The 27,216-nt window shown below is 39.7% G+C and overlaps 1 protein-coding gene across 1 annotated transcript in view; it reads right to left on the minus strand.

Annotated features, from left to right (window-relative positions):
* LOC122563212 (peptidase inhibitor 16-like) overlaps positions 1 to 27,216 on the minus strand; it is a 66,185-nt gene that overhangs the window by 22,781 nt on the left and 16,188 nt on the right. The window contains exons 5-7 of the mRNA XM_087973392.1: positions 17,465 to 17,485; positions 15,057 to 15,077; positions 12,503 to 12,523 (exon numbers count right to left, since the gene is read on the minus strand). Of these exons, the coding sequence (XP_087829518.1) occupies positions 12,503 to 12,523; positions 15,057 to 15,077; positions 17,465 to 17,485 (63 nt within the window). The remainder of the gene's footprint in view (positions 1 to 12,502; positions 12,524 to 15,056; positions 15,078 to 17,464; positions 17,486 to 27,216) is intronic.

Below are 27,216 nucleotides of genomic sequence, written 5' to 3' on the forward strand. Positions count from 1 at the left end.
AAAGATCTGTGGGCAAATGTACATGCAATGAATGGCTAATACCATTCTTAAACAGATTGCAACATCTGAGCTCACTTGTCTTTGGGAAAAGGGAGAAAAATATTGGAAGAATACTGTCTAACGAAAATCATGGAGATAAAGTTGAAATGGCAGCAAGTTTGAACGGCAACATTCTTTTAGTATGTTTTTTCTTCTGTACTATTTAGAACTTGAGATTTCTTTTTGATCAGTGAATCTATTCTCACTGCTCAGAATATTCATTCAAGGTTTTCCAAGAAAACTCTCTCATCAGGAAAACAAAACAAAATCATTTTGAGCATACATTCATTGTAACATATACTGCTCTATAACTTTATACAGAATATGAAATTGCTAACATCACAAGTGTAAAAACAACATTATAGCACAGTGCTGATTTTTCATTATGTTGGGTGCTTTCTTTTCCCTGAGAACCTGTTGAAAAACAAAATGAAGATTTTAAATGCCTCACAATCAGCCATTCTAAATTTTAAAACATACATTTCAATGAAAACTGCAAAATGTAATTTTACATCTTGGTCTTTTTTCTCTAACTTATTAATATTTAGTGGAAGCCATAAGAAAATATCAAAGTAAGGGCCTTCAAAATGTTCCCCGGTTTATAATTAACAATAAGGTATTGTATGTGATCGATGACCAGAGTTAGAACTGGCTTTTCTTAAATCTGCCCAATCCTGCCTTAATTCCTGGCTTGTTTAATAATATTGTCAATTTTTAAATATTGTAATTTTCTCTTCTTCCTGAAAGTTACTGGTCCAGTCTGTAATAACATATGGAAAGTAGTAGCTCTCTGCTGTCTTATCCACATCATGACTTGCCTGTGTGTGCTCAGACAGCAAATAGTCACTGGGTATTCAGTGGAATTGGTGTCATAACTTTGCTCAATCTTTTGCTTTCTACTCTCTTGTTAGCCCAAAGACATCAATGTTTAATTGTAGTTTCCCAATTAATATTGGCACAACCTTCTGGTCTGAAAGACTCATGTTACTCCTGGAAGTGACTGCTGGTCAAGATTAGAGTGGTGCTGGAAAAGCACAGCAGGTCAGGCAGCATCCGAGGAGCAGGAAAATCGATGTTTCAGGCGGAGCCCTTCCTATCAGGCAGGATTCCTGATGAAGGGCTCCTGCCCAAAACGTCGATTTTCCTGCTCCTCGGATGCTGTCTGAACTGCTTTGCTTTTCCAGCACCACTCTAATCTTGACTCTAATCTCCAGCATCTGCAGTCCTCGCTTTTGCCTAGTGACTGCTGGTCGTTAACTTGCTAAATTAGTTCACAGTTGAATACAGAGGAACATTCTCTTCAATTTTTTTCAACCATATGTTTAATTCCAACAGTCTAAGAATGTCTGACATTTCTATTTCACAAATCAGTGGTGAGAAAGTACATTACTTCTCAGCTGAACAGTCTGTTTAGGTTCAAAATTGCTATTTTTAACAGTTTGTGTAAATGTCCCTTTGCCTCGATATTGGAAGATATTTCACCTTCTGTGGTGATCTTATAATTTGGGGTCAAAGTACACTTGACTATTCTGGCTATTTTGGAATGTGAAGTTTCAAAGAATGGGAGTGAGGTATATAAGATGGTAAAGGGGATCAACAAAGTAGATGTTAAGATGACATATCCTTATCTGGGACAATCTAGAACAAGAGGCCATAATTTTAGGATATGGAGTAGCAGACATAAAACAGTGATGAGGATAAATTATTTCTCTCAGAGTTGTGAATCTATGGAATTCGCTACCACAGAGTCCAGTGGATGCTGGGACATTGAGTAAATTTAAGGAGGAGATCGACAGATTTTTAAAATTAGTACTGGATTCAGGGTTATGGGGGAACAGGGAGGAAAGTGGAATTGAGGCGATATGAGATCAGCCATGCTTGTATCAAATGGCAGAGCAGGCTTATTGGGCTAAATTGCTAGTCCCTGCTCCTAATTCATACCATATTTTGTGCTTACAATTAGAAGGCTGCTGGCTTGAAGAAACATTGAAATCTATTGAAATAGAGGAAAATAGCAGGCTATGGCTCCTTTGTAACCAATTCTCTCATATAATGTCAATGTAAAGATCAGAATATTAAAGCATCCGTGATTAAAATGGACATGTTTGTATGTTACTATGAGGGATTGAGATTTATTTCCTCAAAGCTTTGTCGAAACTGGCAGGTTATGTCTGTCATCTTTTGTTATGCTACTTATAACGGTAATAAAACACATTTGCAAAATGATCCTGCCAGACTTTATGCACCAAAGACTGAATCTAATATAAATTATTCAACCGTGATATTCTCATTGTAGTCCTAATTGCTACTTTAAGAATAGATCGCCTAAAAAAAGCTCAGGAAATTGAAGTAGAAATGATTCATGTGGTGGGGCTGTAAAGAGATAAATACCATAATTAACAGTCACCAGTTCTTGAGTTGGAGTCATTTTCATGATTTTTTTTCCATTAAACTTGTTGAATAACAGTGATTTAATCTTCAAACAATTACATCCTGTCTCTGAATAAGAAAGCCAAAGGTGTGCCAAATATCGGTATTAATTAATAGATATGTTGGTTCTTTGGAACTTGCAGAATTCAACCCTGTTTAAATAAGGAAGCCAATTTAGTGCATTAACTTACTTCAGCACCCATTTCCCTAACAGTAACTATCTTAAGCTTGAAAAACAAATAATATATGCAGTATTAATTGGAAACTTGGGAGTGGACAATGCATAGCTCTAAGTTTGATTTGTATTTCTACATTTTGTAAGTTAAGAGAAGAACTTAGCTTGATTTTTGTGTACTTTGCATTAGTAGGGTATTTGAAATGTGTTTACATGCATTTGAATGAAGCTTTAAGAAAATGTTGAGGTAATTAGAAAAGTTATTTAGAAAACAACAGTAGAAGACAAGGATCCACATGGTAGACTAGTTAGTAAATTTAGGTCACGTGGTATTTAGGGTGAGCTTGTCAACTGGATATATAATTGGTTTAACAGGAGGAGATAGACAGTGGTGGTGGAGATTTGCTTTTCAGACTGGAAGTCTGTCACCAGCGGTGTTCCACAGGGATCAGTTCTGGGTCCTCCTCTGTTTATTATTTATATAAACGATTTGGAAGAAAATACAGAAGGCATGGTTAGCAAGTTTGTGGATGACACCAAAATTGGTGGCATAGTAGACAGTGAAGTATGTTTTCTAAGATTGCAAAGGGATCTTGCTGAAATGGGTCAATGGGCTGAAAAATATTAGATAGTTCAATCTGGTTAATGTGAGGTATTGCATTTTAGTACAACAAACAAGGGTACGGCTTATACAATTAATGGTAGGGCCTTGGGTACTGTTGTAAACCAAAGGGACCGAGTGGGTCAGGTACATAATCCTTTGAAGTTTGCATCACATGCAGACAGGGGGGTTAAAATGGTGTTTAGCATGAATGCTTTCATTGCTCAGTCCTTTGAATAAAGGAGTTGGGGAGTTGTATTGAGGTTGTACAGACATTGGTGAGGCCTCTTCTGTAATATTGTGTCCAGTTCTGGTCTCCCATTTATAGGAAGGATATTATCAAGCTGGAGAGGGTTCCGAAGAGATTTACCAGGATGGTGTTGAATATGGAAGGTTTGAGTTATAAAGAAAGGTTGGATAAGGTCTAACTTTATTTCACGGAGCGTAGGTGGTTGAGAGGCAACCTTATAGAAATTTATAAAATAATGAGAGGTATAGGTAAAGTCAATGGTAATTGTCTCTTCCCTAGCATGGGGGATTTCAAGACTAGGGGCACATTTTTAAATGAGAGGAGAGAGATTTAAAAAACAGTTTGGGCAAATATTTTACACAGTGGATGGTTCACTTTTGGAATGAACTTCCTGAGGAAGTAGTAGAATTGGACACAATTACAACATTTAAAAGACATTGGGCAAGTACATGGATAGGAGAGGTTTGGAGGGATATGGGCAGGCAGGTGGCACTAGCTTAGTTTGGGATTATGTTCAGCATTGACTGGTTGGACTACAACTCTGACTCTAAGTGAGAAAGAAAATGGGTCGTGGTCTATGAAAAATGTATCCAATGACACAGGTTGACATAATTAGAAACAACTTCCCTTTAGAGAGAACCCTCCAAATGATCAGAGAATGAGCAAGTTTCGGTTAGAGAGAACAGTGCTATAGCTGCAAAGAGGTTTATAAGTCTGTAATCTTAAAAGTGGTTTCAGCTATAATGGAGCCCTGAGTGTTATAAAGAAAGAGCAAAAGAAAGCTCCAGAAACAGAAGGTTTTGAAAGAGGAGTTTAAGGAATCCATGCTAAAATATACATGAGCTGTGTTAGTCCATTGTTTAAGTGTAACATCAAGTGACGTTAAGTAAAAAAGATAGCATCAGATGAATGAAGAGATAAAGTACAGCTGGTCTATATTGAAGAAGGAATTTTAAGATGCAAACAAAGTGATCCTTCCACTGAGATTTAAGTATCTGTAAGATGGTTATTCAGGGTAGCAGGGTTGAATTTTCATTTCTGGCATTTGCATTAGGCCAGTTTCAAATAGTTCTTACATAATTTAGTTCATTTCTTTTCCTTCTGTGCATAATAAGCATTGATGATCTTCTGTTAAAAGCACATCGGCAGCTTCTTGTGAATATGTTCAATGACTGACTACCATGGTAACCAATATGCAAAAATAAAACTTTTGGTCTATCAAGCCAGATTTCACTCTGGGATCTAACATATCTGGTACTACCATCAGCTGGAATCGCAACATTATAGTCACAATTCTTTTAAAATAGCAGAAAATGCTTAGTATAAATTTGGTAAATTTCTTAACTATTCATAATTACTAGCAAAACAATTTAATAAATTTTAAAGTAAATCTTATGGATTTACTTTCTTATGTAAGCTTCAAAATTGTAGATTTTCTATAACTATTACATTTCTCACTCATATACACTTTCTTAAAGTATAATTAATCAGAGCTTCCAAGCAAAATCACAATGAGTGGTCACAAATTCTGGATAAAACCAGTATTTTTCTTACATGGAACAAAAAACATGGTTTTGACTCAGAATAAAGCCATAACTATATAAATACAAAATCTGGCTAAATATGTAAACTAAGAAATTAAGGTCCACAGATTGGCAAATTAGCTACATGCTGCTAGGAATGTAAGTCAATTCATATAAAAGCTACATTTATGCAAGCTGTCAGAGTTTCAAAGGGGAGTAATTTTCAAACCAATTAAGCAAATAGATGATATAGGAGTAAAGATATGGAAATTAAACAAATGTGTTTCTGTATTGAATGATGCAACTAGGGCACGGGATTTCTCAGTTCGGTCCATCTTGCAGGAAGTAGGTTACTTTCAGCTTAATTAGAAAATGGGTTGCATACAGCTAACAGGCCCGAGGGAAGCTTCTATGAAATTTGAGCTTTGTCTGATTGAAAAAATAAAAGAATTCAGGCATCAGAGAGCTTTAAAATATTCTGATATTATACATTTTAGAACTTTAGTAACTGTTCATGGAATGGATGAAACAACAGAAGATAAACCCGTTACAATATGCATAAAAGTAGCAATAACACTGTCTGTAATAAACTGGTAAAGTCAAGGACTATCTTATACATGAATTGAAATCAATTGGCCATGTCTGGCAAAAGGAGGAGTGGTGGCTACATGAACAAAACTGCTTTGACACCTGCTCAATAAACTGGGTACTTTATTGCCATAAAGGACAATGATTGTCCTGTAGAAAAATTTAAGAAGTTTATCACAGGAAAGCTGTGTCTTCAAATAGACATTTAAGGCTAAATGTAACAAGAAACTAAGAAGCTACTTTTGATATGGAAACAAGCTGCAGACTAAAGGCTTCCAGAGGAATTATCAACATTTTGGATGAAAGAATCTGAAGTATCATCAGTAATGGCCCGAAGGATAAAAAATTCTATAAGAATCGAACAGCAGAACTGCCCCTTTAGCAGAACTTCAAAAAACAATACTGTACAAGGATTGAACCCAGGACACATCCAGAGCCAAACATTGTTGGTGGAATCCTGGCCATATTCCACCATAATCAGGGACTGGCCAAGTTGGATTTTGAAGCTTAACTTAGAGTCATGGAGTCATAGAGATGTACAGCAAGGAAACAGACCCCTCGGTCCAACTCATCCATGCCAACCAGATATCCCAACCCATTCTAGTCCCACCTGCCAGCACCTGGCCCATATCCCTCCAAACCCTTCCTATTCAGATACCCATCCAGATGCTTCTTAAATGTTGCAGTTGTACTAGCCTCCACCACTTTCTCTGGCAGCCCATTCCACACAGGCACTACCCTATGCATAAAAAAGTTGCCCCTTAGGTCTCTTTTATATCTTGCTCCTCTCACACTAACCCTATGCCCTCTAGTTCTGGACTCCCCCACCTCAGGGAAAAGACTTTGTATATTTATCCTATCCATGCCCCTCATGATTTTATAAGCCACTATAAGGTCACCCCTCAGCCTCTGATGCTCCAAGAAAAATAGTCCAGCCTATTCAGCCTCTCCCTATAACTCAAATTACTTGCTTACTTGAGGGATTTTATTTGGTTGCTATATGCAATAAAGTTTAAATCATTGTTTCAGTACTTCATTGTCTGTGATATTTCTTAATAAGTAGACCAAATTAAAAGAAACTTGTGATGATTTACTCAAAACAATATATATAGTTAGACATGAAACAGCATAAGTCAGGAGCGAATTTGGATCAACAGCCTTATTTGAAAAATATTACCCATATCCACATAAATCAGGCAAGATCCTCACAGAGAGGGATGAAACTGACCAGTCAGGAGGTTTGATTGGCTGGTTTGTTATGCATTCAGACTAGACCAAATCCAAGGTACAACATATTGGAATACAGCAGTACAGTTAAACACGCTATTGCGGAGATAGTCAAAACAGCAAAGGAAACATTAAAGAAACTAACTCCTATAAAATATACTCAAGCTTGGGTGACCCAGAAGATATAATGCTAGTCCTTTTTAAATAATGCTTCATATGTTAATCTTCCAGTTGGCTATTCAAGTGCTGCAGACTGCATTATATGTTTGGTAGATAAAAATAATCAACGTTGCCTATTGGCCTGGGAAGCCAAGAAATTTAAAGGAACAGTTCAAAGTACCTTAGCAGCTGAAACATTATTATCAGTACAATCTTCTAAAATAAATCCTGTTTGAGGGACAACCTGAGAAAGGATTGCACACAGAATATTATGTGGATAATGATTCTCTTTGGAACAATGTATATTTAACAAAGGACGGCACAAACTAAGAATTTGAGGACTCATCTCTCTATCTAGCGCAGAGGAAATGTTTGAAAGAAAAGAAGGTTTCCAAAAAATTGATTTCTGAAATAAAGTGGGTTGACGCATGTCATTGGTTGTCAGATTATTTCACAAAAAAATGTGTCAAATCCAAGAATTTAAGAAGATCCACTAAGGGGACACTTCATGGTATGAGCAGATATGAGAACATGAAAGAAAATCAATTTATGTTTGAGTTGCTGAATGATGGAACATGTTATTTTATTTTGTTTAAAGAATGAAGGGGGCATATAGAAAGTTGATTCTGTTTTTAACGAAGTAAGATGTAGAATATTTTAAGAATTGTTTGATTTGCATTAACTACATTCAAGAATATTTGCATGTCTTCAAAAGTTTTAAAATATTTTTAATCAGCATGGTCAGATGTGTCAGATAGGACTTAAGCCCAAACGTTTGGACCCAAAGCTATGGACTATACCACCACACTATAAGATCCTACCTGAAAAGCATTATTTAAAGGGAAGAAAGGAATCTTTTAATATATTAAGTAGCTGAGTAGGTGATTGGGGTTACTTAATTAAATATTTGGCTGGGTAGAGGGCTTTTGTGGCACTACGGTAGTGTCTTTACCTCTGAGCCAGAGGCCTGGTCTCAAGTCCCACCTGCTCCTGAGGTCTGTCATAACATATCTGAACAGGTTGATTAGAAAATATCTTTGGCTGGATACAGGTCTCTTGTGACACATGTGTAATGCCCCTATTTCCAAGACAAAAGGCCCACCTTCACGTCTCACCTGCTTCACAGGTATATTTAATGCACTTTATCAGGTTGATTTAAAAAGAAAATGCTGAGTAAATATAAAGAGGGAACAGGTGAGTCTGGTACGTGGAAGAGATGTAAGACTCAGTGGTTAATAAAGTCTATCCACAAAAAATAATATCATGTTTCTGTGCCAGCTGCCACAGATCTAAATTGACAATATGGCACGGTGTCTCAGTGGTTAGCACTGCTGCCTCACAGCGCCAGGGACCCGGGTTCAATTCCCATCTTGGGCAACTGCCTGTGTGGAGTTTGCACATTCTTCCCGTGTCTGCGTGGGTTTGCTCCGGTTTCCTCCCACAGTCCAAAGATGTGCAGGATAGGTGAATTGGCCATACTAAATTGTAGTGTTAGGTGCATTAGTTAGGAGAATGTGTCTTCAGAGGGTCGGTATGGACTTGTTGGGCTGAAGGGCCTGTTTCCACACTATAGGTAATCTAACCAAATAATTCCAGAAACTAGTCCTTCACTTCAAAAGTTAAAAATAGCCAATGACCTTTCACACTAGAACAGTTTTGGATATTAAACAGGCTTTTCTTCCCAGAACAGGAATCAAGTTTTCCTTGTTACCAATCTACATGGGAAATCCTAATTTACTTCTAACAGTTGAAACAATAGCTATTCTTAATTTGTCACAGGGAGCTAGATTTTTAAGCTATTTGTGCTTTCCCTATTCTTCCATGAGGCATCTTCTTCCAAATTAAAGAAAGTAACGTGATCTCAATGGTGGGTGGCACGGTGGCACAGTGGTTAGCACTGCTGCCTCACAGCGCCCGAGACCCGGGTTCAATTCCCGCCTCTGGCGACTCTCTGTGTGGAGTTTGCACATTCTTCCCGTATCTGCTTGGGTTTCCTCCGGGTGCTCCGGTTTCCTCCCACAATCCAAAAATGTGCAGGTTAGGTGAATTGGCCACGCTAAATTGCCCGTAGTGTTAGGTGAAGAAGTAAATGTAGGTGAATGGGTCTGGGTGGGTTGCACTTCGTTGGGCCGAAGGGCCTGTTTCCACACTGTAAGTAATCTAAGTAATCTAATCTAAGTTATCTAAGGGACTAGAATTTGCAAATGAAAAAACTATGCTTCACTCATATAGACCCACAATCAGATCCTATGTGAAGTATTACATTCAGTTTGGATACTGAATCTAAGGGAGGAGGTTTACATCTTAGTATGGGTACAGTGCAAGTTCACCAAAGTTGTACTGATGCTTAAGTTGTGAGGACAGCATAAACTTTGCTTGCATTTCTGTGACTTCAGAACATTGGGGTGGTAATCTAACCCACAACAAGAAAGGACAGCTATGAAATTAGAGTGAGCATATTTAAAATAAAATCAGGAATCACTTTGTTCACACAAGGTAATGAAAATGCAGAACGCTTTCTACAAAATAATATGCTTTCTCAATTTAAATTTTGAAGACTGAGATTGATTCACTTTTCAGATGAAGCCATCAAAGCATAAGCGGTTGAGCTCAGATCAGCTGTTATAGGAATGAGTGATGGAAAAGACTTGGAGTTTGTATTGCACGCTCCATATTCTTTTGTCTCTATATCTTTGAGAGACTGTCAAATTAGAAACAGTTTCCTCTGCTAGCTGCACAGTCTCAATGTGAAGTCAAACTGATAAGAAATGTGCAAATCAAGACAAGAGGCTTCCACACCCACTATTATTTCAAAAATAGAAAAGAATACAATCTTTCTTAAAATCTCTAAACATGCATGCAAGTCAAGGAAAGAAACACTTATAGATCACTGAAGCTTCTGTTGCTGTGCAGCGGCTATGGTGATAGAAGAATGAATGCTTAAGGTGCTGGGTGGGGTGCTAATCAAGCAGGCAGCTTTGCCAGGGATGGTGAGGAGTCGCATTTGTGTTTTTCTAGGACCATATAGTCGGTAACAGGACAGAATTACAGTGGGAACTTGGCAGCTGAAGATGGATACAAATGGCAGAATAATTAAAGTCAAGACGAAGATGTGTGACTATTGTATGATGAGATTTTTAGATCTTTCATGTTGTCAGTACTTATAGAGTACGGATATCTCTAAAGGTTGTAAAACTGGAAGAAACTACCGAGAAGGTGAGGGGACGAGTTAACAAGTTCTGCATGTGTCCTCTGATATCTGCTTACACTTGCCAGAGTTTGAATAGTGCTTCAGTGAGTGCTGTTTGTGTTAACAGCATGCAGCCAACGTACTAATGTATAATTAATCTTAAATTGAGCCTCATAGTCTCACAAGGTATTGTCATGTCTTTCAGTTGCAATGTAACAAGTTACAAAATAAACCTATGTCTTGTTCATCAACAATGAGCCTATCTTCTGCTGAAAATTTTGTGAGGGCATCCTTCCCCACATCAAATCAGTAGCTTAGACTAATATTAGCAAGAAGGTTCAGTGGCAGCAAATCTACTCCAGGCTTCCCAGATGGTTCCACAGGACACCAACATATACCAGTACCAGCTCAGTGAAGTCAGAGCCAAGGCGGCTCCAGATCCAGCATTATTGCGTGATGTCTTCACTACCTTTAATCACAAGGTTGCAAACCACCAACAACTGCTGAAAGTTCACCAAGAACCTATATACATTAATCAGCTTCCAACCTGATGGAAACTGACAAAAATTTAATAAGCACTAGCATGCCGTGCCTCCTGATGTTGAATGTATCCTCAGCTGGGTATGTTTAAGATAAGTCATTACTTAAAGTACAAGAGAGAAAATGTGGTCAAATGTGCCTTAGACACTGACTGATGTCAACTCTGCAAACCTTTGGTGCATACTCCTAATGTCTAAGCTGATGCTCTTACCAAGATAGCATTCAACAGGGGTTGTAGTGGAAGTGTAGTGGCTCCAAAATGGCACTTGTTGTGCTAAAATCATAATGTCTAAATTTTGCAGCCTGGATTTCTCCCTCTTTCTTACTTTGTGTCAATTTGGCCCTCTTCCAGTTACTCTTTTATAACTCACAAAATTTGCAAATTATTTTCACTGGCCTGATGCCATCACTCCCAAAAGCAACAATGAAGCAATGAGTTCCAAATACATAGAAGAGATCACAATAATCAGGCTTTTGCTTGAAAAATATGACTCTGGATGCTTATGCATGCACTGCACACAAAGGTGACCACACCCAACATTCTGATGCTCTATTTCACTCTTACATACCAATCAAAGCTGCAAATGTCATAGCCTCTACTTACATATATCTCCAGCTATTAAGCTGTGGCAGGATTATCACCAAAGCACAGTGGTGAACAATCACTGACACCCTCTTATACAGCACAAGGTAGCACATATCAGAAAGGAGAAGAGCACTTCCTGACCTCTACAGACAAGATGGCTCTCTGCACCACAGGGCTGACAGAAACAAAGCTAACGTTATCTGGCATTATGGGCAACATTAAGGCTGAAGAAATGATCCTGTCTTGTGGCCTTTCTCAAATCCCAGCGCACTCACATCCTGCTGTCTGGTATGATGAGCAGGCTGAAAATGATGTGACTGAGAATGGACCTCACCTTCTCACGCAATAAACCTTCTCTCATTCCGACCTTCTGGTGCTTAATTCCTGTTTTACACACCCAATCATGGCTGCATATCTAGTCAGAGAAACCCAAAGAGGAATAGTGAGTGACTAACAGCTCAGCAATGCTGAAGCAGCTCCTTCATTTGATCTGACATTCTCAGCTTGCAGTTCAGATATTGGAACTCTATGCTCCTTGTCGTGTAGGGTTAGGATGCACACCTGGTAAGTCCTGCAGGCACAAAGGTTGTATTCAGGTCAGAGCTACAGGATAGCTAACTTTCTAGTACTTTGGAGAATGAGATCATAGATATGCTCTGCTGCAGGGATTCCATTGAAGACTGTGATGGGGCAGCACAAGTGCTTATAAGGCTGACCACTGAGATGCTGGGTGCAATGGGTAGCCTGCCAAATCCATGAACTAAACACACCACCTTTTGAAGTTTGTCATTGTATTTTACTATATTATTCATTGTAAACTGTGAGTGACAATATATAAATAAATCATCATTCATTCTCAAACACCCCTGAGTATCAACAGGCATTTCGCAATAGAAGAAATTATTTTCAAATGGCCTTAACCAACTTGGCTACCTACACCTTTAAGGAAAACTAGAAAAGGCCCATCCTGCATCTCTGTGCCACTTACAGTGTGAAGTGAGCAAATGTTGCAACAACCAAGCAGTCCAAGTTAGGCATTCTGGTCTCACATCAGCCAGGTAGATTGGGTGATTAGTAATGTTGCTTCGCCATATTGTGAGGTAACATAGATTAATCTACTGGTCAATTTTTCAGGCTGCTTTCAAATTAGTCAGATTGCCCAACAGAAATCCACAACAACACATTATTTCTTACCTGTTGAGTTTGAACTAGATGCTGCAAAAAAAAGAACAAACTTCAAAAGCAACTCTAAACATGTTTAAAAGCAAACAGCTATATTTAAACGTGCATAAGTTTTCAAACCTGAAAGAGAGTAGTGTTAGGGCCAGGGAACAAAAATTGTACAACATTACACAGGTGCAATAACAGTCTGACCTCAGGATCAACAAGTATAAGCAACACTTTGCCCCAGTATGACTGTTGGCCCTTTAACCCATTGCCCTTTGTCAGTTTTTAATTAGCTGCTAAAGATTTAGATTCGGTGAGACTAATTTCAATGTAATGTGATCAAATGGCTTCTTCAGACCCTGCCAAATTTTAATCTTCACCTACTTCTGTGCAGATTAATTCTGGCAGAATATAAACAAATGGTCAAATTGATGCTATTAGTTACCTACTAAATGGGTTAAGCTAAAATTAGCCCAATATCTCTATCCTTTTATTATTATTCATTATACTTTAAATATTGTACCCAAATTTTCAATTTGATTTTATATCTCACTCGATAAAACAAATAGAAAGTCTAAACCACTTTTGAAATGTTCTTTTCTTTTCCAATTTGTTTTTATCATTCATCTGTGCCTGCTGTATTACAGAGTCATTCTTGACCACAATAAGTTAAAAGGATAATTCCAGAATCAGGAATATAAATTAGTTTTTTTTACCTCATTCTAATGTCTGAAAAATTGATATTTTTCTCATATATAGTTTAATATTAGAGTCGATGTTTCAACATGAATTATGTTTGGTGTTCAGATCTTTGTGTTCTGTGGAAAGGAATTACTTTCTTTAGACATTAACTTGTATGTTAAGCGTTGTTTTGTGACAATAGCTGCCAGCAAATGCTGAACACACTATTATATTTGGTGTTGCCAGGCAGATCCTGATGTGTTCTTGTTACTGCTTTCCTATTAGGGCTGACAATCCTCTCAGTATAACCAGATTTCTCCAACAATTAAAGTTTGCACTCCCACAGACTGCTGGAAGTCTATTTTGTAGTATGTGTACTCACCTCAGCAACATCAGCCCTCACTGTGACCCTGTGACTACATTACTCTGGCCTGCATGGGGTCAGCCACAAATGCAAGCTATAGTTTGAGCTATTAAGGAAACCTGTGTGAGATTTTCAAGCAACCTAAATCCATGCTACTCAATCAAAATTACTTACAAACAACATAACAAACTCTGACATGAAGATCAGACATGGTGATCTTTCTTCAGAAACATAAACACTGATAGATGCTTGAAAACTACATGAGAAGCTCACAGGCAGGATTGAAAGTAGAGCAGAAGTTACCTCTACACTAGGTACACAGACAAAAAGAAAAATTATTACACAAACTATGAGTACTCGAGTTTGTACAAAAGATTTAAGCTGCAACTGAAACTAGCAGGCGCAATTTTTTAAAGAGACTATCATAAATCCCTGGACATCAAAAGCATTTGTAAAAGAAAGGGGATGTAAGAAAGCTGACTATCAACTTGACTAACATGAATTGGAAGGCTGAAACATTTAGAATTTTTAAACAAATGATGGAGCTATGCTTCTTAAATTTAGCTATTGCAAGACCATGTAAGCAAGTAAGCATACAGGCGAGTGTAAAAAAAGCTGACCACTGAGAGGCTGGATGCAATGGACGGCCTGTCAGATAACCTAACCTAGGAACAGCTCAGTGGCCCAGTGGTTAGCGCTGCTGCCTCACAGTGCTAGGGACCCGAGTTTGATTCCTGCCTCAGGCAACTGTCTGTGTGGAGTTTGCACATTCTCCCCATGTCTGTGTGGGTTTCCTCCAGGTGCCCAATATAGGGTAGGGGAATGGTTCTGGATGGGTTACTCTTCGGTAGGTCAGTGTGGACTTGTTGGGCTGAGGGACCAGTTTCCACAGTGTAGGCATTCAATAATTCTAACCTCCTTTCACAATCAAGGACCATGGAGGAGACAATCTCCAGGTTGGCAGAGGTTATGACATAGAGCTTTCATTCTCCACAGCCTGTGTCATGTTGCAGACCCAGGGACACACCTCAGGCATTCCCCATTAGCTGCTGCAATCTTTGTGTGGGGGGCTCACTAAATCCTCTGTCCTGCCTGAAAAGAAACAACACTTTCTGGCAAATCCATGAACTGAACACACCACCTTTTGAAGCTTTTCATAGTATTTTACTGTACTATTCACTGTAAAATGTGAGTGACAATACATTGATAAATCATCATTCATTCTAAAACACTCCTGAGTATCTTTAAAAATGATTTTACCCATAACTTGGCGACCTACACCTTGAAGGAAAACTAGAAAAGGCCCATCCTGCATCTCTGTGCCACTTACAGTGTGAAGTGAGCAAGTGTTGCAACAACCAAATGGTCCAAGTTAGGTATTGTGCTCTCATTTCAGCCGGATAAGTTGGGTGATTAGTAATGTTGCTTCACTACACTGTGAGGCAACACAGATTAATCTACTGGTCAATTTTTCAGGCTGCTTTCAAATCAGTCACATTGCCCAACAGACATCCGCAACAAAGCATTATTTCTTACCTGATGCCTTTGATTTAGATGCTGCAAAGAAAAGAAACAAACTCCAAAAGCAGCTCTAAATATAGTTAAAAGCAAACAGCCATATTTAAGAGTACATAGGATTTCAAACCTGAGTAACCTGACCAGTGAAAAAATTGGATAAAATTACATGGGTGCATTAATAGTCTGACCTCAGGATCAACAGGTATAAGCAACACATTGTTGTAGTATAACTATTGGCCCTTTAACCCACTGACCTTTTCCAATTTTTAAATAGCTACTGATGTATTAAATTCTATGCAACTAATTTCAAAGAATGGTTAAGTGGCTTCTTCAGACCCTGCAAAATTTTAATCTTCACCTATTTTTGTGCAGATAAAATCTGGCAGATTTTAAACAAGTGGTCAAATTGATGCTATTACTTACCTACTAAATGACTTAAGCTAAAATTAGCCCAATATCTCTACACTTTATTATTATTCATTATATTTTCATTATTGAACCCAATTTTTAAAAGGAAATCTAAATCACTTTTGAAATGTGCTTTTCTTTTCCAATTTGTTTTTATTATTCATCTGTGCCTGCTGTATTACAGAGTCATACATGAGCACAATAATTTAAAAGAATAACTCCAGAATCAGGAATATAAATTTATTAATTTTTACCTCATTCTAATGTCTGAAAAATTGATTTTTTTTGCATATATAGTTTAATATTAGAGTTGATGTTTCAAAATGAATTATGTTTGGTGGTCAGATCTTAGTGTTCTGTGTAGAGGAATTACATTCTTCAGACAGTTACTTGCATTTTAAGTATTGTTCTGTGAGAATAGCTGCTCGTAATTGCTGCGCGCACTCTATTGTATTTGGTGTTGCCAGGCAGATTGTGATGTGTTGTTTTGTCATTCAGACTTCTTGTTGCTGCTTTCCGATCAGGACTGACAATCCTCTCAGCACAGAGACAAAAAACCTGCAGATGCTGGAATCCTAAGTAGACAGGCAGGAGGCTGGAAGAACACAGCAAGACAGGGAGCTTCAGGAGGTGCAATAGTCAACCTTTCGGGTGTAATCCCTCTTCAGGACGTCGACGTTTGAACCTCCTGATGCAACCCTCTCAGTACAGTCAGGGTTCCCCAACGATTAAATTTTGTTCTCCCACAGACGGCTGGAAATCTACTTTGTAGTGTGCTTACACACCTTAGCAACATCAGCCCTCACTGTGATCCTATCACTACCTGACTCTGGCCTGCATGGGGTCAGCCACAAATGCAAACTATAGTTTGATTTATTAAGGAAACCTGTGTGAGATTTTCAAGCAACCTAAATCCATGCTACTCAATCAAAATTTCTTACAAACAACATAACAAACTACGAAATGAAGATCAGAGCTGGTGATCTTTCTTAAGAAACATAAACACTGTTAGAAGCTTGAAAACTACATGAGAGACCACCAACCAGGATTGGATGCAGAGCATAATTACATCTACACCAGGTTCACAGGAAAAAAGAAAAATTATTACACAAACCATGAGCACTCGATTTTTAAAGAAATATTTAAGCTGCAACTGAAAATAGTACAAGCAAGTATTTTTTAGAGACTACCATAAATCCCTGGACATCAATAATATTTGCAAAAGACAGGGAACGTGAGAAAGCTGACTACCAACTTGGCTAAAATGAATTGGAAGGCTGCAAATGCACTATAGGTGAGCGCTGATAAGGCTGATCACTGGGATACTGGGTGCAATGGACAGCCTGCCAGATCCTTTCACAATCAAGGACCATGGAGGAGACAATCTCCAGGTTGGCAGAGGTTATGACATAGAGCTTTCATTCTCCACAGCCTGTGGTCTGCCTCTGCTGTCATGTTGCAGACCCAGGGGCACAACTCAGGCATTCCCCATTAGCTGCTGCAATCTTTGTGTGTGGGGCTCACTAAATGCTCTGTCCTGCCTGAAAAAAAGCAACAACACTTTCTGGCAAATCCATGAACTGAACACACCACCTTTTGCAGCTTTTCATTGTATTTTACTGTCCTATTCACTGTAAACTGTGAGTGACAATAAATAGATAAAAACATCATTCATTCTAAAACACTCCTAAGTATCTACAGGCACTTCACAGTAGAAGAAGCTCTTTAAAGAATGACTTTACCCATAACTTGGCGACCTACACCTTTAAGGAAAACTAGAAAAGGCCCATCCTGCATCTCTGTGCCACTTACAGTGTAAAGTGAGCAAATGTTGCAACAACGAAGTGGTCCAAGTTAGGCATTCTGATCTCACATCAGCCAGATAGGTTGGGTGATTAGTAATGTTGCTTCACTACACTGTGAGGCAACACAGATTAATCTACTGGTCAATTTTTCAGGCTGCTTTCAAATCAGTCACATTGCCCAACAGACATCCGCAACAAAGCATTATTTCTTACCTGATGCCTTTGATTTAGATGCTGCAAAAAAAAAGAAACAAACTCCAAAAGCAGCTCTAAATATATTTAAAAGTAAACAGCCATATTTAAAAGTACATTAGTTTTCAAACCTGAAAGAGAGTAATGTTAGGGCCAATGACAAACTTCGACAGCATTACACAGGTGCAATAAAAGTCTGACCTCAGGATCAACAAGTTTAAGGAACACATTATCATAGTATAACTATTGACCCTTTAACCCACTGCCCTTTTCCAGTTTTTAACTAGCTGCTGAAGAATTAGATTCTATGAGACTAATTTCAAAGTAATGTGGTTACGTGGCTTCTTCAGACCCTGTTAAAGTTTCATTGTCATCTATTTCTGTGCAGATAAAATCTGGCAGAATGTAAACAAGTGGTCAAATTGATGCCATTAGATATATAGTTAAGCTAAACAAAGAACAAAGAAAATTACAGAACAGTTACAGGGCTTTCGGCCCTCCAAGCCTGCACCAATCCAAATCCTCTATCTAAACCTGTCACCTAATTTATAAAGATCCGTTTCCCTCTGCTCCTTGCCCATTCATGTATCTGTCTTGATACATCTTAAGTAATGCAATCATGCCCCCCTCTACCACCTCCACTGGCAACGCATTCCAGACACTCAGCACGCAATACTGAAAGAGTTTTCCATACATATCTCTCTTAAACATTTCCCCTCTCACCTTGAACTCAGAACCTCTAGTAATTGAGTCACCCCACTCTGGGAAAAAGCTTCTTGCTATCCACTCTGTCTATACCTCTCATGATTTTGTAGACCTTAATCAGGTCCCCCCCTCAACCTCCATCTTTCTAATCCTCATCTACTCAACCTCTCTTCATTGCTAGTGCCCCCTGACCCCCCAGACCAGGCAACATCCTGGTGAACCTCCTCTGCACCCTCTTCAAAGCATTCACATCCTTTTGGTAATGTGGCGACCGGAACTGAATGCAGTATTCCAAATGTGGCCGAACCAAAGTCCTATACAACTGTAACTTGACTTGCCAACTCTTGTACTCAATACCCCATAAAGGAAAACATGCCGTAAGCCTTCTTGACAACTCTATCGACCTGCATTGCCAGGGTACAATGGACCTGAACACCCAGATCGCTCTGTACATCAATTTTCTCCAGGGCTTTTCCATTTACCATATATTTCGCTCGTGAATTAGATCTTCTAAAATGCATCATCTCGCATTTGCCTGGCTTGAACTCCATCTGCCATTTCTTCACCCAATTCTCCAAACTATTTGTGTTCTTCTGCATTATCTGACAGTTCCCTTCACTATCTGCTACTCCACCAATCTTAATGTCATCTGCAAACTTGCTAATTAACCACCTATACCTTCCTCCAGATCATTTATGTACTTATTTATAGAATTAGCCCAATATTTCTACCCCTTTATTATTAATTGTTATATTTTAATTATTGTACCCAAATTTTAAATTTCATTTTAGATCTCACTCAATAAAACATATAGAAAGTCTAAACCACTTCTAAAATGTTCTTTTCATTTCCAATTTGTTTTTATTATTCATCTGTGTCTGCTATATGACAAAGACATACATGACCACAATAATTTAAAAGATTAATTCTAGAATCAGGAATATAAATTATTTAATTTTTACCTCATTCTAACTTCTGAAAAATTGATATTTTTCTTGTACACACAATTTAATATTAGAATTGATGTTTCAACATGAATTATGAATTGTGGGCGGCACGGTGGCCCAGTGGCTAGCACTGCTGCCTCACAGCGCCTGTAGACCCGGGTTCAATTCCCGACTCAGGCGACTGACTGTGTGGAGTTTGCACATTCTCCCCGTGTCAGCGTGGGTTTCCTCCGGGTGCTCCGGTTTCCTCCCACAGTCCAAAGATGTGCAGGTCAGGTGAATTGGCCATGCTAAATTGCCCGTAGTGTTAGGTTAAAGGGGTAGAAGTAGGGGTATGGGTGGGTTGCGCTTCGGCGGGTCGGTGTGGACTTTTTGGGCCGAAGGGCCTGTTTCCACACTGTAAGTAATCTAATCTATGTTTGGTGTTCAGGTCTTAGTGTTCTGTTGAGAGGAAATACTTTCTTTAGATATTTACTTGCATTTTAAATGGTATTCTGTGAAAATAGCTGCTGGCAATTGCTGAGCATATCCTATTGTATTCAGTGTTGCCAGTCAGATTTTGATGTTTTGTCATTTAGTCTTCTTGTTGCTGCTTCCCTATCAGGACAGACAATCCTCTCAATATATCCAAGGTTCTCCAACAATTAAAGTTTGTTCTCCCACAGACTGCTGGAAGTTTATTTTGTAATATGTCTACACACCTCAGCAACATCAGCCCTCACTGTAACCCTGTAACTACCTTATTCTGACCGGTATAGGGTTAGATACAAATGCAAGCTATAGGTTGGGCAGTTAAGGAAACCTGTGTGAAATTTTCAAGCAACCTGAATCCATACTACTCAAGCAAAATTACTTACAAATAACATAACAAAATATGAAATCAAAATCAGAGCTGGTGATCTTTTTTAAGAAACATAAACACTGTTAGAAGTTTGAGCTACATGATAAACTGACAAGCAGGATTGGAAGCAAACAGCGACAAAAAAAAACTGCAGATGCTGGAATCCAAAGTAAATAGGCAGGAGGATGGATGAGCATGGCAAGCCAGGCAGTATCAGGAGGTGGCGAAGTCAACATTTCAGGTGTAACCCATTATAGCTGAAACGTCGACTTCTCCGCCTCCTGATGCTGCCAGGATTGAAAGCAGAGCAAATGGTACCAAGTCCACAGAACAAAGAAAAATTATTACACAAACCATGAGTGCTCAATTTTAAATAAAAAGTTAAAGCTGCAACTAAAATTAGCGTGAGCAAATTTTTTTTTAGAGACAACCATAAATCCCTGGACATTAATTGCATTTGCAAAAGACAGGGGATGTAAGAAATTTAGCAACTTGCCTAACATGAATTGGAAGGCTGCAAATATCCTATCGACATTTAGAATTTTTAAACAAAGGATGGATCTATACCTCTTATATTTAGCTATGTAAGTAAGCCGTGAAAATAGCCATTGGAAACCATTACAAATTGGAAACTATTTGAAAAGTTTTGGAAACAAGTTAGGAAAATCCAGCCAAGCCATCACTGGTCCAAATTCTGACATTTAGGACAAATTTCTCAAGTAAGCAGCAAGATTGATGATGGTGGCTGACCGAAATGCAATTGTTGAACCACCTGTTCTGTATCTAGAATGAAAGGTAATGGTCATATATCCTACACAGGCACATGTCAACCCAGAGAGTTTACCAGGTGTTGTGTTCAAACATCGAGGAAAACACAACACAGATTGAGCAACACGAAGAAAATCAAATCCAATTACGTACAAAAATAAACTTGGATAATTGGATGGCATGGTGGCTCAGTGGTTAGCACTGTTGCACTCATAGTGCCAGGGACCTGGGTTCGATTCCAGCCTTGGGCGACTGTCTGTGTGGAGTTTGCACATTCTCCCTGCGTCTGCGTGGGTCCCCTCTGGGTGCTCTGGTTCCCTCCCATGATCAAATGATGTGCAGATTAGGTGAACTGGTCATGCTAAATTGTCCATAGTGTTCAGGAATGTTTAGATTAGCTGCATTATTCAGGGATAAATAGAGGGTAGAGGAATGGGTCTGGGTGGGTTACTCTTCGGAGGGCTGGTGTGGACTTCTTGGGCAGAAGGGCCTGTTTCCACACTGTAAGGATTCTATGAATATGTGAAAGATTCTCAGGATAACAGTCAGCACGTCAAGAACATGCAAGACTCCAACATACCAAGTCAAGAACACCCAAACGTGAAGTTTAAATTTCATGAAGGTTACAAAATCCATAAGAAATGTTAAAACATCTATACATTATACAGATGCACAGACTCTTCAACTCTTCTTCAATGATTCTTTCCATGTAAATACTTCATGAAACTACCCTAATACAAACATATTGCCACTGTTATCGAGTTATCAAGTCATAGAGATGTACAGCACTGAGACAGATCCTTCAGTCCAACTCATCCATGCGACCAAATATCCCAAATAAATCTAATCACTTTTGCCAGCATTTGATCCATATCCTTCTAAATCCTTCCTATTCATATACCATCCAGATGCCTTTTAAATGTTATAATTGCACCAACATCCACCACTTCCTGTGGCAGCTCATTCCATATATGCACCACCCTTTTCATGAAAAGGTTGCCCCTTAGGTCCCTTTTAAATCTTTCCCCTCTCATCTTAAACCGATGCCCTCTAGTTTTCAACTCCTTCAACCGAGGGAAAAGATTTTGGCTATTCATCCTATCCATGTCTCTCATGATTTTGTAAGGTCACCCCTCAGTCTCTGATGCTCCAGGGAAAATAGCCCCAGTATATTCAGCCTCTCCCTATAGCTCAAATCCTCCAAACCTAGCAGCATCCCTGTAAATCTTTTTTGAACCTTTTCAAATTGCACAACATCTTTCCTATAGCAGGGAAACCGGAATTGTATGCAGTATTTCAAAAGTGGCCGAATCAATGGCCTGTACAGCTGCAAAATGACCTCCCAACTCTTATACTCAATGCACTGACCAATTAAGGCAAGCATACCAAATGCCTTCTTCACTATCCTATCTGTGAACCTGCATTCAAAAGTCTCTTTGTTACGCTACACTCCATAGCACCTTAACATTAGTCTATAACTCCTCCCAATTTGCCTTTCCAAAATGCAGCACCTCACATTTTTCTAAATTAAACTCCATCGGTCACCCCCTGCCTCATTGGCCCATCTGATCAAGATCCTGTGGTACTCTGATGTAACATTCTTCGCTGTCCATCACACCTCCAATGTTGGTGTAATTAGCAAACTCACTAACTATACCTTATCCAAATTTTTTATTTTATACTGGATTCCTATAGTGTGGAAACAGGCCATTTGGCCCAATAAGTCCACATTGACTGTCCAAGCAGCATCCCACCCAGACTCACCATTCTGCGGTATCCCTGTAATCCTGCATTTCCCATGGCTAATCCATCTAACCTACACATCCCTGGAGACTATGGGCAATTTAGCCTGGCCAATCCACCTAATCCCTACATCTTTCAACTTAGGGAGGAAACTGGAGCAACTGGCAGAAACCCACATAGACATGGGGAGAATGTGCAAACTCCACAGCCATCTGATGCTGGAATTGAATCCGAGTCCCTATGAGGCAGCAGAGCTAACTACTGAGCCACCGTGATGCCCCTTTATTTATATAAATGATGAAAAGCAGTGGACCCAGCACCAATCCATGTGCCACACCACTAGTCACAGACCTACAGTCTGAAAATGAACCCTCCACCACCACCCTCTGTCTCTACCTTCGAGCCAGTTCTGAATCCAAGTGGACAGTTTACCCTACATTCCATGAAATCTAGCCTTGCTAACCAGTCTCCCATGAGGAATTTGGTTAAACGTCTTACTGAAATCCATATAGATTATGTCCACTTCTCTTCCCTTATCAATCCTCTTCGTTACTTCTTCAACAAACTCAATCAAGTTAGTGAGACATGATTTCCCACGTACAAAGATTTACAAGGATGTTGACTATCCTTAATCAGTTCTTTTCAAATATATATAAATACTGTCCCTTATGATTTCCTCCAACAACTTGCCCACCACCGATGTCAGGCTCACTGGTCTATACATACCTGGCTTTTCCTTACCACCTTTCTTAAATAGTGGCAGCACGTTAGCCGACCTCCAGTCTTCTGGCACCTCACTTGCGGCTATTGATGGTACAAATATCTCAGCAAGGGATACCATATACCATATACCTGTTCTACCATATACCTGATCAGGTCCCAGGAATTTATCCACTTTAAGCCATCCAGCCCCTCCACCTCTGTAAGGTGGCATTTATCAAGAGATTGCTACTATTTTCCCCACGCTCCATGTCCTTCCATGTCTTCCATGTCCTTTCCCACAGCAACACTGATGCAAAATACTCATTTAGTATCTCCCCCATCTCATGCAGTTCCACAGATAGGCAGTCTTGTTGATCTTTAAGGGGCTCTATTCTCTCCCTAATTGCCCTTAATGGATTTATAAAATCCCTTTGGACTCTCATTAATCCTATTTGCCAAAGCTATGCCATGTCCCCTTTTTGCCCTCCTGATTTCCCTCTTAAGTATACTCCTATTTCCTTTATACTCTTCTAAGGATTCACTCGATCTCTACTGTCTATACCTGACATATGCTTCCTTCTTTTTTATAACCAAAACGTCAATTGCTCTAATCATCCAGCACTCCCTATACCTAGCAGCTAAGCACTTCACTGTAACAGGAACATACAGCCTCTGGACTCTCGTTATCTCATTTCTGAAGGTTTCCCACTTTCCAGCCATCCCCTTGCCTGCAAGCATGCACCCCCAATCAACTTTTGAAAGTTCTGGCCTAATATCGTCAAAATTGGCCTTCCTATAATTTAGAACTTTAACTTTTAGATCCGGTCTATCCATTTCTATCACTATTTTAAAACGAATAGAATTATGGTCACTGGCCCCAAAGTGCTCCCCCACTGACACCTTGGTCACCTGCCCTGCCTTATTTCCCAAGAGTAGGTCAAGTTTTGCATCTTTTCTAGTATAATCCAAATACGGAATCCAAATTTATTTTGTACACACTTAAACTCTTGTCCACCCAAGCCCTGAACAATGAAGCAGCCACATTCTATGTTCAGAAAATTAAAATCCCCTACCATTACTACCCTATTATTCTTACAAATCACTGATATCTCATAGAGTACACAGCACAGAAACAGACCCTTCGGTCCAACTTATCCATGCCAACTACATATCCTAAAATAATCCTGTCCCATTTGCCAAGTTAAAGTTTATTTAAAGATATGTTCTAATCAACTTGTTCAGAGATTTTGTTATACACTTCTGGAGCAGGAGGAACTTAAACCCAGGTCTTCTGGCTCACAAGCAGGAACACTACTTTTACCACTGCACAACGGAAGTGTAGATAAATAAATAGAGAAACATTTGCTAGTGATTTCTATACAGAATATTATTTTTAGAACCTCCGACTACATAAATGTTTAAAAGCCATAACAAGTTGTTTGCCCAATTAAGTAGTTTATAAATTATTAAAAAGACACATTAGCATTCAATAACTAAAGCACACATCTCAACTAAAAGAAAACAAAGATTCTTTGAAACATAATTCTGTAAAAGGTTACTTGCATAAATGTTTTCATTGTGAGCAAAAGCCAGAAAAAGGAATTCCAAGTTAAAGAGAGTTTGAAATTGGTTGAAACCATTTTGAAATGTTTTCTACAATATATGTTGTTACAACACAAATCCCCAGTAAACTAGTAAATATATGTTTTAACATGAATTTAGAGTAGATTTTACGAACAAGCTAGCCACTTCATTCGAATTTACTTAGGTCCAGTGTCCCATAAATGTGATTAATTCGCACTAAGTCAGCAGCATGCTTTTATTTAGATACAAGCTATGTACATTCTTAATTGACTGTTGTTTTATTTACTTCAGCACAAATGTTCAATGAAAAGAAAGAGGCCCACAGACAAAAGTTGGCCATTGCCTAGCGCTCAAGACAATATAGGTAGAAAACATTGCGCAAAAACGGACACTCGATTTAAATTGGGTTACTGCTGAAGGCGTCCTGTGCATGTATAGCAGATACTAATGGTGCACTTTATTCCACAAGTTGGACCTTGCTGTCATATTACTAGGTATTGCACATTGTTGACGTGGCCGGAGGTCCCCAGCTCAGGCCTTTGTCTGTTTTCCCACTGCACTGTGTCGGGCTCTGACACCAACTCAACTGGACACTCGTGCCAGCTCAGCTGTTCGATGACGTCGGGACTGGTGCGCGTGGAGGGGGCGGGCAGGGGGCAAAGAGAAGGGGGTTCAAAAGGTGGCTGACGTCACTGCAGCAAACTATTTTCCCGGGCCCATTTGAATCTCCCTCCTGTCGGCAGCAACGGGTGCCCACTCCATTCGCTGTTAAGACACAAACTCCTTTATCTTCCCCACCCCTCCCCATGCATACCCCAGTCCCCAACACACCCACCTGAAACCAGGTTTCAGCAAACACCCCTCCACTCCCGACGTCGACTCCTCCTGTCCCCACCTTCCAAACACAAAATATTTTCTAGAATCTCTTTTCATCACCTGACCCACCATCTACCCATTCAATCCCCTCCCTCCCCCAAGCCGACACCAAGCAACAACTGAACCGACCCACTAACAGACGCGTGCAGGATTGATAGGCGCTCCAGCCAATGGGCATCGGAGTTCACATTCACACGGTGCCAATCAGGAAACAGTTTGCCATTGGTTGACCAATTGGCAAAGGCGGAACTTACCGTCCCTGGCTCCACTTCCATTCCATTGGATGGAAAGAATTTACTGTAGAACAAGATGGTCACTATTTCCACAACAAGCGACCCCCAAAGCATATTAATTACAGACCTCTAACGGCTAACCCGAGTGCGTTTCACTCGCCACCAATGGCGGCAGCACGACCCAAAAGCTCAGATATTACTATCGAAGAACTCCTTTTTAAATTCCTGCCTAACTTTCTATATTTTCTCCTTAAAATCTTATCCTTTTCTCTTCCTATGTCGTTAGTTCCAATGTGTACAATAACTTCCTGCTGGTCCCTCTCCTCTTTGAGAATATTCTGCAACATATCCAAGATATACTTGATCCTGGTACCAGGGATGCAACATGCCATTCTGATGTCTCACAATTGGCTGCAGACTCGTCTGTCTGTGCCTCTGACTAGAGTCCCCTATCACAATCGATCGCTTGGAACCTGATGCACTTCTTGTTACATTCAGGCTATTCTCGGTATCAGAAACCTCTCTTTCAGTGAAATATTCCCAGGAGACTCCATCACCTCCTACATTTTCCAAAATAGTGTACTTGTGTGAGATGGGGATAGCCATCAAAGACTCCTACATGACCGGCTTCCCTCTCCTACCTTTCCTGGAGGTAACCAACTACCTCTCTGTATCTTCGCCTTACCTCATTTCCTGCAACTGTCATCCATCACACCCCACTAGCCCCTGTAATTTGCCTCTAACTGTTGCTCTAAACAATCTATGCAATTGATAGGATTCACAAACAAACACACTTCCCGCAGACAAAATCTTCAGTAACAGGGAAACCCTCCCTAATTTCTCACATGCTACAGGAAGAGGACATCAATCTACTAAAGGTTATTTTTGCACCATAACAATCTACAGATCCAGAAATTAGTATATACTAAAAATTAGTATGTAATTTTTACATGGTCTAAAAAGCACTGTTGAAACTTTATTGCTGGAACAGCACAGCAGGTCAGGCAGCATCCAGGGAACAGGAGATTCGACGTTTCGGGCACAGGCCCTTCTTCAGGAATGAGCAGAGAGTGTTCAGCAGGAGAAGATAAAAGGTAGGGAGGAGGGACTTGGAGGAGGGGAGTTGGAAATGTGATAGGTGGAAAGAGGTCAAGGTGAGGGTGATAGGTCGGAGTAGGGTGGAGGCGGAGAGGTCAAGAAGAAGACTGCAGGTCAGGAAGGCGGTGCCGGGCTGGAAGGATCCGGCTGAGACAAGGTGGGGGGAGGGGGGATGAAGAAACTGGTGAAGTCCAAGTTCATCCCCTGCGGTTGGAGGGTTCCCAGTCGGAAGATAAGACGCTCCTCCTCCGACCGTCGGGTTGTTGTGGTTTGGCG

Source organism: Chiloscyllium plagiosum, unplaced genomic scaffold (genome assembly GCF_037043375.1).
Source record: "Chiloscyllium plagiosum isolate Xiang-an unplaced genomic scaffold, Cpla_swu_hap1 HiC_scaffold_26, whole genome shotgun sequence".
Taxonomy (NCBI): Eukaryota; Metazoa; Chordata; class Chondrichthyes; order Orectolobiformes; family Hemiscylliidae; genus Chiloscyllium; species Chiloscyllium plagiosum.